At 43.2% G+C, this 15,867-nt stretch overlaps 1 protein-coding gene across 1 annotated transcript in view; it reads left to right on the plus strand.

Moving 5' to 3' along the window:
- Positions 1–15,867, plus strand: part of grin3bb (glutamate receptor, ionotropic, N-methyl-D-aspartate 3Bb) — a 79,763-nt gene that overhangs the window by 23,833 nt on the left and 40,063 nt on the right. The window contains exons 2-3 of the mRNA XM_043720722.2: positions 2,373–2,971; positions 12,046–13,093. Coding sequence (XP_043576657.2) covers positions 2,373–2,971; positions 12,046–13,093 — 1,647 coding nt within the window. The remainder of the gene's footprint in view (positions 1–2,372; positions 2,972–12,045; positions 13,094–15,867) is intronic.

A 15,867-nucleotide genomic window follows, 5' to 3' on the forward strand; every position in this document is an offset into this window, starting at 1 on the left:
TGGGAGCTAGTTGGTTCAGTGAATGTTTTTCTTGAGCTGGGTAACTTTGGACAAAATAATAGTTTGGTGGCAGTGTCACTGGATTAATAATCCAATAGGCCCAGGTAATGTCCTGGAGATCAGAGTTCAAATCCCACCATGGCAGAAGGTAGAATATGATACATCAGGAATTAATATTAATGATGAATATTATTGACTGATGTAAAAACCTATTTGATTTACTAATACCCTTTAATTAGGAAATCTGCCATCCTTACCTTGTCTGGCCTACATGTGACTCCAGACAATGTGGTTGATTTTTAATTGCCCTCTGAAATGGCATAACAAGCCATTGATTTGTATCAAATATTTAAAAAGTCTCAAAAAAGGAATAAAATCTGATAGACCACCTTATGTTGACTAAAGCATGAGAATCAACAATGGCACACATAGTTTCATCAACCTTATGAATTCCGCCTTATCTACATCTGGAGGCTAGTGCCAAAATTTGAAGAGTTAGTCAAGCAACAGCCTGACATAGTCAGACTCATGGAATCATATCTTATAGACAAAGACACCAACAACACCATCACTATCCCTGGATATGGATGTAAGTTTGCTTACTGAGCTGGAAGGTTTGTTTTCAGACGTCTCGTCACCATACTAGGTAACATCATCAGTGAGCCTCCGACGAGTTCTCCAAACTCACTAATCCCTGGATATGACCTGACCCTGGCAAGACAGAGCCAGCAGAGGTACGGCACAGTGAAATACAGTCAGGAGAGAGCAGCCCTGGTTGGATTCAAATCTGGCACATAGGAAGATGGTCATGATTGTTGGAGGTCAGTCATCTCAGCTCCATGACGTCTCTGCAGGAGTTCTTCAGGGTAGTGTCTTAAGCCCAATCATCTTCAGCTGCTCTACCAATGACCTTTACTCCACCACAAGGTCAGAAGTGGGAATGTTCAATTGTGGAACCATCATGTCCTACACCACTTCCAACTCCTGAAATACTTAAGCAATCTATATTCAAATGTACAAAACCAAGATAATATCCAGGTTTGAGCTGACAAGTGGCAAATACCATTTACACCACATAGTGCCAAGCAACAAGAGAGAATCTCACAATCACCCTTTGACATTCAATGGCATTACCATCACTGCATCCCTCACAATCTACATCCTAGGATTATCATTGACTAGAAACTGAATTGAACTAATCATGAATATTGTGGCTACAAAAGTCAGTCAGGTGCTTGAAATCTTGCAATGAGTAACTCACTTCCTGACTCCCCAAAGCCTGTCTATCACCTACAAGGCATAAGTCAGACACAAGGCATGAAGTACTCTTCACTTACCTGGATGGGTGCAACTCCAACAAAACTCAAGAAACTACACACTATCCAGACCAAAGCAGTCCATTTGATTGGCACCAAATCGACAAACATTCACCCATTCCACCACTGATGCTTAGTAGCAGCAGTGTGTACCATTGTCAAGATGCACCACAGACATTCACTGAGGCTCTTTAGGTCACATCTTCCAAGCCCATGACATTTAACTTCGAGAATAACAAGGGCAGCAGATACCTGGGAACACCATATCTGCAAGATCCATTTACAGACACTCAGCATCCTGATTTGGAAACATATCACCATTCCTTCAGTGTTGCTGATTTAAAATCCTGTCCTCCTTCCCTAACAGCATTGTTGAGTGACCTACATCAAATGAATGGCTGCAGTTCAAGGAGGCTGCTCATTACCACCTTCACAAGGACAATTAGGAATGGGTAATAAATGTTTGCCCAGCCAATGACATCTATATCCTATGAATTAATCAAATAAACTTGCATTTAAATCACCAGATCCGATGCTCACTGTGTTTAAATGAACTGAGTACATTTCAAAATCAGTCAGAGCAATAGAACCAGTGAAGAGTGAAAAAGTAAGTTTATAATATTGCTCAAAAAATAAATTGCACAGATTGATTAGATAGTTTTTTTTTTAAATGTCTAACACATGGAAGTCCTAATCTAAGCACTGGGAACTTCCATCTATAAAACTATTACAGCACACTCATTCTGCATAGAGCAGTTCTCCAGCTACCTCTGTAGAATTCAGATGCAGGATAGCAAAATCTGAGATTTAGAAAATTGTAGGTGTGGAATGGTCGAAGCTGAGTACTTGGAGGGCACTGGGTGGATGGGATGATAGACTGGTGAATTTGCTGAGTGAGCTGGATACAGATGTGGGTGTGTTTGGAGCTGAAATTAAATGCCAATCTGGTTTTATTCCTAGCATTATGAGCTCAAATGCCTTATTTTATCCTTAATGTTTTAGATATCCGTATCTTCAAATTCCAGTTCCTAACTCGAAAACTAATTTATTTTGCAGAATCCTTTACATCTGCAGATGAGCATGGAAAGCTCAGTCACCTCCTTAATGGATTTGCTCATCAGTGTCCTTAAAACCAACTCCTGGTATGATGTCAGTGTGATCTTGTGCCACAGCTGGGATATCTCCAGATTCCTCAGTTACCTGAGCAACAACTCAAACTTTGAACTGCGGGCTTTACTCAACTTAACAGACATGGATGATGCGGGCATCATTCGCTTTTTACATGAGAAATTGAATGACTTAAAGGACTCATCCACTTCAGTTTTGATGTTTAGCAGTAATGCCAAATGCTCTGGATTCGTCTTTGAAACTGCAGCTGGCCTGGGTTTGACCTCCCCTGAGTTTCACTGGGTTATTGGTCATCCTCTGAACGTTGAGGACCTGCAAACCACAGGCCTACCTCTAGGTCTGCTTGCCTACGGTGAAGTGAACAAACCTGTTCTGGGAAATTATGTGAGGGATGCAGTGGAGCTGATAGCAAGAGCTATATCCACTGCTGTGTTCATTCGGCCTGACACAACACTCATCCAAAGCATGGTGAACTGTAATGACAAACAGAAAGAAGGTGTGCTATCTTCAGGTCAATATCTTTCAAGGTAAAACATTTAATGTAAATATTTTAACTAACTCACTTTTCTTTTTTCTGCTGTTTTCTCCAGCCTTTAGCTGTGGTTTGGTTTTTGTGTTCCATAGCTACTGACCATCCTGAAATAAACCATCCCAGTGTCCTTTCATGAGTGAGGTGTCAGCAGCTGTTTGTGCACAGTAGCATGTGGGGAGCAGGCATCAAGTAAATTACAACTACAAGAATTCAGAATCTCTGGGTCTGATTACAATTAATCAACATTTATAAAATTAAAATGGTTCCTTCCCAAACTCTAAAGATGTTTAAATGTCCTTCCTATCTGCAGCTTTCTGCTTTTGTTTTTGTTTTATTATTAATTCTGGAATTAAGAGGAGAGATTGAGTAGAACATGGAAAGTAGAACAGTACAGCACAGAACAGGCCCTTCAGCCCACGATGTTGTGCCAACCATCGATCCTCATGTATGCACCCTCAAATTTCTGTGACCATATGCATGCCCAGCAGTCTTTTAAATGTCCCCAATGACCTTGCTTCCACAACTGCTGCTGGCAACGCATTCCATGCTCTCTCAACTCTGTGTAAAGAACCCGCCTCTGACATCCCCTCTATACTTTCCTCCAACCAGCTTAAAACTATGACCCCTCGTGTTAGCCATTTCTGCCCTGGGAAATAGTCTCTGGCTATCGACTCTATCTATGCCTCTCATTATCTTGTATACCTCAATTAGGTCCCCTCTCCTCCTCCTTTTCTCCAATGAAAAAAGTCCGAGCTCAGTCAACCTTTCTTCATAAGATAAGCCCTCCATTCCAGGCAGCATCCTGGTAAACCTCCTCTGAACCCTCTCCAAAGCATCCACATCTTTCCTATAATAGGGCAACCAGAACTGGATGCAGTATTCCAAATGCGGTTTAACCAAAGTTTTATAGAGCTGCAACAAGATCTCACGACTCTTAAACTCAATCCCCCTGTTAATGAAAGCCAAAACACCATATACTTTCTTAACAACCCTGTCCACCTGGGTGGCCATTTTAAGGGATCTGTGTACCTGCACACCAAGATCCCTCTGTTCCTCCACACTGCCAAGAATCCTATCCTTAATCCTGTACTCAGCTTTCAAATTCGACTTTCCAAAATGCATCACCTCGCATTTATCCAGGTTGAACTCCATCTGCCACCTCTCAGCCCATCTCTGCATCCTGTCAATGTCCCACTGCAGCCTACAACAACCCTCTATACTGTCAACGACACCTCCAATCTTTGTGTCGTCTGCAAGCTTGCTGACCCATCCTTCAATCCCCTCATCCAAGTCATTAATAAAATTTACAAACAGTAGAGGCCCAAGGACAGAGCCCTATGGAACACCACTGACCACTGACTTCCAGACAGAATATTTTCCTTCTACTACCACTCGCTGTCTTCTGTTGGCCAGCCAATTCTGAATCCAGACAGCTACGTTCCCCTGAATCCCATTCCTCCTGACCTTCTGAATGAGCCTACCATGGGGAACCTTATCAAATGCCTTGCTGAAGTCCATATACACCACATCCACAGCTCGACCCTCATCAACTTTTCTAGTCACATCCTCAAAGAACTCGATAAGGTTTATGAGGCATGACCTGCCCCTCACAAAGCCGTGTTGATTGTATTTAATCAAGCTCTTCCAGATGGTCATAAATCCTATCCCTCAGAATCCTTTCTAACACCTTGCAGACGACAGACATGAGACTGACTGGTCTGTAATTGCCGGGGATTTCCCTATTTCCTTTCTTGAAGAGAGGAATTACATTTGCCTCTCTCCAGTCCTCAGGTACGACTCCAGTGGAGAGCGAGGATGCAAAGATCTTCGCAAGTGGCGAAGCAAATTGCATTTCTCATTTCCCAAAGCAGCCGAGGACAAATCTGGTCCGGGCCTGGCGATTTGTCAATCTTAATATTTGACAAAATTTTCAGCACTATTTTCATCTCTATCCATTCAAGCATGCACACCTGCTCTTCAAAGGTTTCATTCGCTACAAAGTTCGTTTCTTTCATAAAGACAGAAGCAAAAAACTCATTTTGGGCTTCCCCTACCTCCTCAGACTCCACACATGCAAGTTCCCTATGCAATCCCTGATCGGCCCTACTCTTTCTTTGACCATTCTCTTATTCCTCACATAAGCGTAAAATGCCTTTGTGTTCTCCCTAATCCGTTCTGCCAAGCCTTTCTCATGCCTCCTCCTGGCTCTCCTCAGACCATTTTTGAGCTCCTTCCTCGCCTGCCTGTAATCCTCTAGAGCTGAGTTTGTCCTAGCTTCCTCCACCTTATGTAAGCTACCCTCTTCCTTTTGACGAGAAACTCCACTGCTCTCGTCATCCAAGGTTTCTTTATCTTACCCCTTTTTGCCTGTCTCAGAGGGACATATTTATTCATCACTAGGGTGTAGGTTTGCTCGCTGAGCTGTAGGTTTGATATCCAGACGTTTCATTACCTGGCTAGGTAACATCATCAGTGGCGACCTTCAAGTGAAGCGAAGCTGTTGTCTCCTGCTTTCTATTTATATCGTTCTCCTGGATGGGGTTCCTGGGGTTTGTGGTGATGTCATTTCCTGTTTATTTTCTGAGGGGTTGATAGATGGCATCTAGATCTATGTGTTTGTTTATGGCGTTGTGGTTGGAGTGCCAGGCCTCTAGGAATTCTCTGGCATGTCTTTGCTTAGCCTGTCCCAGGATAGGTGTGTTGTCCCAGTTGAAATGGTGGTTTTTTTCATCCGTGTGTAGGGCTACAAGGGAGAGAGGGTCGTGTCTTTTTGTGGCTAGCTGGTGTTCGTGTATCCTGGTGGCTAACTTTCTTCCTGTTTGTCCTACATAGTGTTTGTGACAGTCCTTGCATGGAATTTTGTAGATGACATTGGTTTTGTCGATGGGTTGTACTGGGTCTTTTAAGTTTGCTAGTTTTTGTTTGAGAGTGTTGGTGGGTTTATGTGCTACTAGGATTCCGAGGGGTCTTAGTAGTCTGGCTGTCATTTCTGAAACTTCTTTGATGTATGTAAGGTTCTGGCTGTGTTTGGTCTGCTTGTCATGTTATTCATCACTTGCAACAACAGTTCCTTAGACTCCACATGTTTATAGTGCCTTTACCATGGAACAATTGCTCTCAGTCCATGCTTCCTAACTCCTGTCTAATCGCATCATAGTTTCCTCTTCCCCCAATTAAATATCTTCCCATTTTGCCTAACCCTCTCCTTCTCCATAGCTATGTAGAATGTGAGGCAGTTGTGGTCACTATCACCAAAATGCTCTCCCACCACAAGACCTGATACCTGCCCCGGCTCGTTTCCGAGCACCAAGTCTAGAATGGCCTCTCCCCTCGTCGGCCTGTCAACGTACTGAGTTAGGAAACCCTCCTGAACACACCTTACAAAAACAGCTCCATTCAAATCCTCTGCTCGAAGGAGGTTCTAATCAATATTGGGAAAGTTAAAGTCACCCATTACAACAACCATACTACGTCCACACTTTTCCAAAATCTGCCGACCTATGCTTTCTTCCACCTCCCTGCTGATATTGGGGGGGCCTGTAGTAAACCCCTAACGAGGTGACTGCTCCCTTGCTGTTCCTAATTTCCATCCATACTGACTTGGTAGGCAGATCTTCCTCGACAATGGAAGCTTCTGTAGCTGTGATACCCTCTCTGATTAGTAGTGCTACACCCCCTCCTCTTTTCCCCCCTCCCTATTCTTTTTAAATGCTCTAAACCCTGGAACATCCAGCAACCATTCCTGCCCCTGAGAAACCCATGTCTCTGTTATGGCCACAACATCATAGCACCAGGTACTGATCCACGCTCTAAGTTCATCACTTTTATTCCTGATACTCCTTGTGTTAAAGCAAACACACTTTTTAACTGATCCCTTGGTTCCTTCCCAGGAAATTCCTTCCCATTGGCTGGTCTACCTCTTGCTATTGCCTCATCTGCATCAACTCTCACCTCTGGTATACAGCTCAGGTTCCCAACCCCCTGCCATACTAGTTTAAACCCTCTCAAACTACTCGAGCAAACCTTCCACCCAGGACATTGGTCCCCTTCCAGTTCAGATGCAACCCGTCCTTCATGTACAGGTCCCACCTTCCCCAGAAGGTATCCCAATTATCTACATATCTGAAGCCCTCCCTCCTACACCAGCTGCGCAGCCACGTATTAAGCTGCGCCCGCTCCCTGTTCCTCGCCTCGCTATCTCGTGGCACCGGTAGTAAACTAGAGAACACTACTCTGTTCGTCCTGCTCTGCAGCTTCCATCCTAACTCCCTGAAATCACTTTTTATATCCTCAATCCTTTTTCTGGCTATATCATTAGTGCCAATATGTAACAAGATTTCTGGCTGTTCGCCCTCCCCTTTTAGAACCTTACACACCCGATTGGAGACGTCCCGGACCCTGGCACCAGGGAGGCAACATACCTTCCGGGAATCCCGATCCTGACCACAAAATCTCCTGTTGATTTCCCCTAACTATCGAGTCCCCCCCCCAGCAGTATCCAAAATGGTATACTTATTGCTGAGGGGAATGTCCACAGGGGATCTCTGCACTGTCTGTCTGTCCCCTTTCCTCTCCCTAACTGTAACCCATCTATCCTTGTCCTGAGCCTTAGAAGTGACCAACTCCCGGTAACTCCTCTCAATTACCCCCTCAGCCTCCCGAATGATCCGTAGTTCATCCAGCTCCAGTTCCAATTCCCTAACACGGTTTTCAAGGAGCTGTCTCCCACCTGCCATGTCTCCCACCTGCCACATTCTGCAGGAGGAGCAAGCAACTGCCCTAGCATCCATACCCGACTTATCTAAACACCCACTCAGTACTAAAGTAGAAAGCTTAGTTCAAGTTGCTATAAAATTAATAACAAACGTATATTCAATAGAGGAAGTTTAGAATGAACCTTACCTTATTAACTAGGTTAGAGGAGGAGGAGGGCAGGTGGGAGACACTACAGAGTAGACTGGGACTAAACTAATTGGAAGTTAGAAGAATGAGGGAGAAAATTATCAAGAGAATAGAAAAGATAGAAGCAGAGAGGTTGTTTCTACTGGCAGATGAAACTGGAACTAGGCGGATAGATTCAAAATAAGGGGGAACAGATTTAGGATTGAGTCAAGCAGGAATTTCTTCACCCCCAGAGGGTTGTGAATCTGTGCAATTCCTTGCTCAGTGAAGCAGTTGAGGCTACCTCATTGAATGTTTTTAAGGCAACAATAGATAGAGTTTTGAACAGTAAAGGAACGAAGGGTTGCAGTGAATGGAAGGCTAAGTGGAGTTGAGTCCATGTAAAAGATCCGACATGATCTTATCGAATGGCGGAGCAGGCTCGATGGGCCAGGTGGCCTATTCCTTCTCCTATTTTTTATGTTCTCATGTATGCTCAGGCAGTGAGTGCTGATTGTGAGAAGCAACTGGGGAAATGTGTAGCTTTTATCAACCTACCTGTAAGTTGATACAGCTCAGTTATTATTGCCTGTGGATGCAAGCAGTTCCAACTGTCCATGTTTACCAGGTGTCCCTTGACCATTAATCTCTGTAACAGTTAGCAGCCAGCTTTACCCTATCTCCCCTCTTCTCTGTACACTGAAGTACAAAGTGGCTCATCTTGGTCAAATCCACTCAATTCACTCACCCAATCCCAACTCACCAAACTGGAACACAGGAGGAGCCGAATAATCCAATGTATCGTTCTATCTGGAAGGATCCCAGATATTAGTTTTCCCACCCTGCTACTGATGGGACAGCTTGGACAGGAGATGAAAAATTGCATTCCACACCTTAAAGCCTTCATCTAGAAGAGAAAGGGCGGTAGGTGCATTGGGATAATATTATCTCCAAGACACCCTCCACTCATCCTAACTTGGGCATGCATCGCCAATCCTTCATTGTGGAATTCCCTATCTAACAGCCAAATGGAAGCAGATTTGCCAGAACAACAATAAGGGTTCAATAGTGAAGAAGGCTCACTGTTACCCGTTCAAGCAACTAAAGGTAATTTTGCTCTTGCCACTGATGTCCGTGTCCTGAGAATTAATTTTAAACATGTCCCTAACCCAAAGTGTCCCATCTACAGTTGTCAATCAGTGGTAGGAGATGCACCTCCTGGCAGCAAAGGGTTATCAATTGCTCAGTGAGAAGAGAAGGATTTTCATTCTTTACTGTTACTAACAAAATTGTTCTATATACGATCATTTACAATTCACCATTTCACCAAATTCGCCAAGATAAAGCAGATATTATCTCTATTGTGGAGGTTAAAATGATCAGAAATATAGGCAGGAGTAGGCCCACATCTGAAGAAGGGCTCATGCCCGAAACGTCAATTCTCCTGCTCCTTGGATGCTGCCTGACCTGCTGCGCTTTTCCAGCAACACATTTTCAGCTCTAGGCCCACATCTGCCCCACCATTTAATAAGTTGCTTTAACAACTCTTTTATTAAGATTTAATAACTGATGCCCACTTCCTACACTATCCCCATATCCCTTACATCCTTTTTTGTCTAAAATCTGTCTTGATTGCATTTATCATCAGAATATTCATAGATCTCTAGCTTAGACACCTAAAATTTCATTTGATTTGCTTTTACATGTGATGTGGTTGTCACTGGCAAGACCATCCAAAATTGGTTTTGAACTGAGTGCTTTGCTCAGCAATTTCAGAGAGCAATTATAAGTCATCTACATTGATGTGGTTCTGGAGTCACATATAGGCCAGACTGGTTAAGGGTGGGAGATTTGCCTCACTAAAATACACTTGGGAACCACGTGTTTAGACTGATGGGTGTTTCATGGTCACCATTACTGGGACTAGTTTTATAGTCCAGATCCATTGATTGAATTTTAATTACTCAAGTCGCTGTCGTAGCACTTGAACCCCTGATCCTAGAGCATTATCCTGGGCCTCTGAATTACAAGCATCATTTTATATGCTTCAATTAGATTACCTCTCAGTATTCTAAACTGTAGAGAGTGTGAATCTAGCCGATTCAATCACTCTTCATAAGTCACATTCGTTTTCTCTGTAATTTGTTTGACATTCATGAGGGTCTCGGTATTTTCAAACATTCCATGTGAAATATAGGCTGGCCACCGTATCCATGGGTCCGGTTTCCACGGTTTCAGTTACCCACAGTTACCGCGGCCCGAACATATTACAGGGAACCTTCTGTAACCAGGAACCTGGGGGCTACTGGGAAGGTAGATTTCCTATTTAAGTGAATGGGATCGCAACAATCTGCGGTTCGGGGCTTCCACAGTAGGTCTTGGAACTTATCCCCTGCGGGTGGGGGGGACTTCTGTAAAATATTTTCTACCTTGTCCAAGTATTTGTGTGTGTGTGTGTGGATCTGGTTCCAATTCTTTCGATTATCCTGAAGACACTAATTTTCACAGGGGTTTAAGAGTATGTATTACATGCTTGCCTCCAGTAGCTCACCCAAATGACCACTCCTCACCTGTGTATCTTTGACAGTGAATACCAGAGTGATAATCTGTCATGAGAGACATCACTCCTAAAATATGGCATTTGAAAAATAAATGATCTCCTACACAATAGAACAGAATCGATTGTGAGAAGTGGTTATTTAAATTAGGCAGCTCAGTGAGGAAGTGGACAGTATTAGAAAAAGTTAAGAGAGTGAGGGGTAGATTTTTGACTATCAAATAACTGAATGATTAACTTCTGCTCGTTATTAGATTAGATTCTCTACAGTGTGGAAACAGGCCCTTCGGCCCAACAAGTCCACACCGACCTTCCAAAGAGTAACCCACCCAGACCCATTTCCCTCTGACTAATGAACCTAACGCTATGGGCAATTTAATGTGGCCAATTCACCTGACCTGCACATCTTTGTGACTAAGGAGGAACCCGGAGCATCTGAAGGAAACCCACGCAGACACTGGGAGAATGTGCAAACGCCACACAGTCACCCGAGGCTGGAATCAAACCTGGGACCCTGGTGCTGTGAGGCAGCAGTGTTAACAACTAAGCCACCGTGCTGCCCCAATTGATGAAAACAATTTACAAAGTCACATGTGAGCTTTGATGGCGTAATGGTAGCATCTCTACTTCTGACCTTTGAAGGCCTGGGTTCACATCCCACAGAGGTGTCATAATACCTGTGCACAGACTGATTAAAAATTTATAAAGTCATCTGTTGAAATGATAAGGTTTGATGGTCTTCTCATCTTGTATGTTAACATACATTATGTTGAGATTACTTTAAACTTGTAGTAATTTTCATGTCAATGGTATACTCCTGCCTTAGCCCATCTGTGCAAAACCATTATCCATGCTTATATTAATCTCCAGATTCATATACAGAGGAACCTTGATTATCCAGCATTCAATTAACTGAATGTCGGATTATCCGAACAAGATGGCAAGGTCCCGATGCTTGGCTAAGTTTGTTATCCGGCATTTGATTATCTAAACAAAATAATCCCCAGTTGTGTCCTTCAGATAATCAAGGTTCCTCTGGGGGGTATTCCAATGCTTTGGCAACGCTTACACTGCTGCTCACCATAAACTTTGGCTTATTCAAAAATCTGCTGCTTGTGTCCCAACTTGCAGCAGTTCTCATTCATTCATCACCCCTGTGCTTACTGGTCTTAATTGACTTTTGGTCCTACAATACATCCAATTTAACATTTTCATCTTTGTGTTCAGATCCATCACAGGTTGACCCTCCCTTATCTGTGAAACCACTTGTGCAATTGTTTAAAAAAAAAGTGTGACTCCAATTCTAGCCATAGGTGAATCTACAATTTCCTTTGCCCCACTTTTGGATCCATTCCTTTCATTTCTCAAGCCAAAGTTGCATTGAGTGTTGATGTAGACTTGTTGGGATAAATGACCTACTTCAGTCTCTAAGTGTTATGGTCTTATGCTCCAAGATTCCTCCCTTATCTATCTAGTTCTTTCCCTTAAGCTGCTCTTTAAAACCTAATTCTTTGGCCAAAGTTTGTCACAATATCTCCTTGCGTGTTTCGGATTTTGTGTAATGATATGTCTTTGGAATATTTTGCTATGTTAAAGACACAATGTTTCTTTCCACATTTATTTTCCTCTAGATTTCTGGCAAACACATCGTTTGATGGGGTAACGGGTTATATTCATGTACAGGAGACATCACACATCCGCAGCGATCACCGGTACCATATCTGGAACCTGCGGCAGGATCCATTAGGAAAACCCACCTGGGTGAGGGTTGGCAAATGGAACCGCCAGAAGATTGAGATCGAACAAGGGATTTGGCCCAGTAGAAGTCATAATGAAGTGAATCAACAGAGCAGCTCATCTCACTCCAAGCTGCGGGTGGTCACCTTGGTAGAGTTGCCCTTTGTTTTTACCAGGGAGGTTGACCGTGATGGTAGTTGCCCTGCAGGCCTTTTGTGTTTGGATCCTCACACCAAAGACCCTGCTGTGCTGACGCAGCTGTTTGAGGAGTTGAACAACGAAAATGGATCAGTGCCGACAGAGTACAAGAAATGTTGCTATGGTTACTGCATGGACCTCCTGGAGAAGCTATCGGACGACCTTGGTTTTGATTTTGACCTGTACATTGTCGGAGATGGGAAGTATGGCGCCTGGAAAAATGGTGGATGGACAGGACTGGTGGGTGACCTCCTCAGTGGTGCTGCCCACATGGCTGTCACTTCCTTTAGCATCAATTCAGCACGCAGCAGGGTGATAGATTTCACCAGCCCTTTCTATTCCACCAGTTTAGCCATCCTTGTGAGGTCTCGAGATACAGCTGCTCCCATTGGTGCTTTCATGTGGCCACTGCACTGGTCGATGTGGGTTGGGATTTTTGTGGCTCTCCATCTCACAGCCTTGTTTCTGACACTTTATGAGTGGAAAAGTCCATTTGGAATGACGCCCAATGGAAGAAATAGAATAAAAGTATTCTCTTATTCCTCAGCTCTTAACCTATGTTACGCAATCCTCTTTGGACGAACTGTTTCTAGTAAGACACCCAAATGTTGGACTGGGCGTTTCTTAATGAACCTCTGGGCAATCTTTTGCCTCCTTGTCTTATCCAGTTATACAGCTAACCTGGCAGCTGTCATGGTCGGTGAGAAAACCTTCGAGGAACTTTCTGGAATTCATGATACTAAGGTAAGAAAATGTTTTAACAATAATTTACTTTGAAGGAAAATGGAAACATATTCAATAATGTAATTCCAAAGATGATTTAAAGGGGATATCAAATGTAATCTTAAAATGATCATGTCAGTATCCAAGTTCTGATCTCCAGACTCATGAGAAAGATTTGCTTGTTTAAAGTTTTACTTCAAGTCAACTCTGAACATTTCCAAGGGCACTGCTGAATGCTAAGATTGTGTTACAGGGAGAGTGTTGACCTAAATATCATGGACTAGGGATCAAAAAGATCTGTGCCCCAACCCCATTTGCTAATGAGCAGTAATCTGGTGGAATGTGTGTGAATGTTAAATAAAATAAGACCTAGATTGGCTGCAATGACATCCTGTGTCAAAAACTCTGGTCAAGCAACTGGGCTGGGTAGCCAACAGAAGTAGGGAACCTGAGATTGAATTTCCTTTCTGACCCAGGTCCTGTGAAGCCACCTAAAGCACCACTCTTAGCTCAGCTCAGTGCAAAGCAGCGATAGAAAATGGAATCCTCCTATTGGGTTTCTGTTCATACAACATCCATCTTGACCTTTATCTATTTATCTACTAGGCTATGATAGGAGCTCACAATTTACACTTTCCCTTGGACTCCTACGTCAATTCCCACTAATTTTAAAAAGCTGTTTGCAGAAATGTCCCAGTCAGAAATAACATAAGCTTTTAATATTAGCAAATGCAGAATATGAACCAAGCCTTGATTTACAGCATGGATTTGAATTTTAGAGTGAATCTATTTATCATCCCAGAGTTTTAGAGCACTGAGACAATTCATTAAGACTGTTGATTTACAGCAACTACTTACTTTTTTCAAGTTTTGACAAAGGGATTGTCTCATACATTTTGTGAAACACCGCTGTCCAAGGATGGTTGCAAGTGCTAACCTAAATTCTAAGACTGCAGATAATGAGCTGAAAGCACATGCAAACTCCCAGCAGGATGTACAAGCTCCTTTATATTGGATAAGGTCCACACCATTCTAAACCTAGCTTTCACTGAAACACTGCTGATCCCTAAATGAACCCTTGAAGCCCTAAACCATAAGCATTTTGAATTTAACAACCATTTATGCTACAATTTGTATTCCCCTCCCCTGGCTGTTAAAAGCACCACTGTGCTACAAGGTAAATCTATATTAAGTAAATTAAGAATGAAAAGCAAGTTAGGGCAACTTCCTCCCTGCAAGGTGGTTCACAAGATCATTAGATGTGTTATTGGAGAAAAGAAAAGAGCCGTAAAGACAATAAAGATAAGCAAGGGATGATTTGAGTTGAGCTCAAGCTCATGGAGTGGTATGATGGCTCAGTGGTTAGCACTGCTGCCTCAGCGCCAGGAACCCAGGTTCAATTCCACCCTCTGGTGGCTGCCGTGTGAGACGTTTGCACATTCTCCCCATGTCTGCGTGGGTCTCCTTTGGGTGCTCTGGTTTCCTCCCACAGTCCAAAGTAGTGCAGGTTAGGTAGGTTGGCCATGCTAAATTGCCCATAGTGTCCAGGAATGTGCAAGCTAGGTGGATTAGCCATGGGGAATGTAGGGTTGCAAGCATAGGGTAGGGATATGTGTCTGTGTGGGATGCTCTTTGGAGGGTTGGTATGGACTCAATGGGCCAAATGGCCTGTTTCCACACTACGGGGTCTCTATGATTCAAGTGAAAAAGAATGGACTTTAGTGTCAAATTAGTTTCTTCCATTCCAGTTCCCCTTCACCTTCCCTGCTTTTGTTCAGCCTTGCCCTGCAGTCCAGCTATTTTCCATGCTATTCCATTGAGAATCCTAGTTGAAGGGCCAGGGCTCCCAATACAGGACATCACAGTTTAATAACTTAGGAGAGAGGACAAACTGAATCGAACAGCACAATGGTTAAGTGACACCAAACTAAGATTGTAAAATCCTGGAGATTGTAGCAGGAGGGAAAGACATAGGAAGATAAGCATGTAATGAGAAGGAACAACTTATAGGAAGAAATTCTTCAGATCAAGGAGGAGAAAATACATGCAGGATGGGATTTTGGCATTTAGCGTGAACAAGAGAGGGTAGTTCAGATTAGTGTCAATGTAATAGGCAGGATAGGAAGATGTAATTGGAATTGGAGGAGAGTATAAGCATTGGCATGAATGAGGTGAACTGAATGATCTGTGCTGTGGATTCTTGACATGCAAAAATGATGGAGGAGAAGGGGGATGGGGAATTGTCAATGAAAAGAATCATTTTCAGCTTTTTCTGAAATCCCTTCCAGATTGTAAGAAATGGTTTGGAAGACAATTCCCCAATGCAGGAATTGTAAATAGTTTTGAGAATTTTGCGTCGAGAATTTTGCGTCAGGGGATCGGGTGCAGGGGATTGGCCTGAGAGAGGGAACAAAGTGTACTTGTTAAATGCAAAACATAACTAGAACTCTGACCTAGAAATAGTCTGTGCTGTAATGCTGAGCTTTCCCAGACCACTTAAAGTTAAGAAAGGTAATGGACAATCACTAATGGTAGATGTGCTCTGCTGTAATTGGAGAATGTCTCACTGTGTTGAGCAGATTGTTAGCTTCGAAGTTCTGCACTGAGGATCAATGCTGGTTAAAGTTATCTCCATGTATCTGCCTGTCTTTAAAGGAATACTAACTCCTGGAGCTGAAGGTTTGACTGTACCAGGACTTGATAAGATTAATGATATCTGTGCAAGAGTGTCAACATCCAGTCACATGGCCCTGGTAAAGTTATTTGCTAAATGTCAGCTCCTATTTCTGGTCTGC

The sequence above is a fragment of the Chiloscyllium plagiosum genome, unplaced genomic scaffold (genome assembly GCF_037043375.1).
Source record: "Chiloscyllium plagiosum isolate Xiang-an unplaced genomic scaffold, Cpla_swu_hap1 HiC_scaffold_28, whole genome shotgun sequence".
NCBI classification, from domain to species: Eukaryota; Metazoa; Chordata; class Chondrichthyes; order Orectolobiformes; family Hemiscylliidae; genus Chiloscyllium; species Chiloscyllium plagiosum.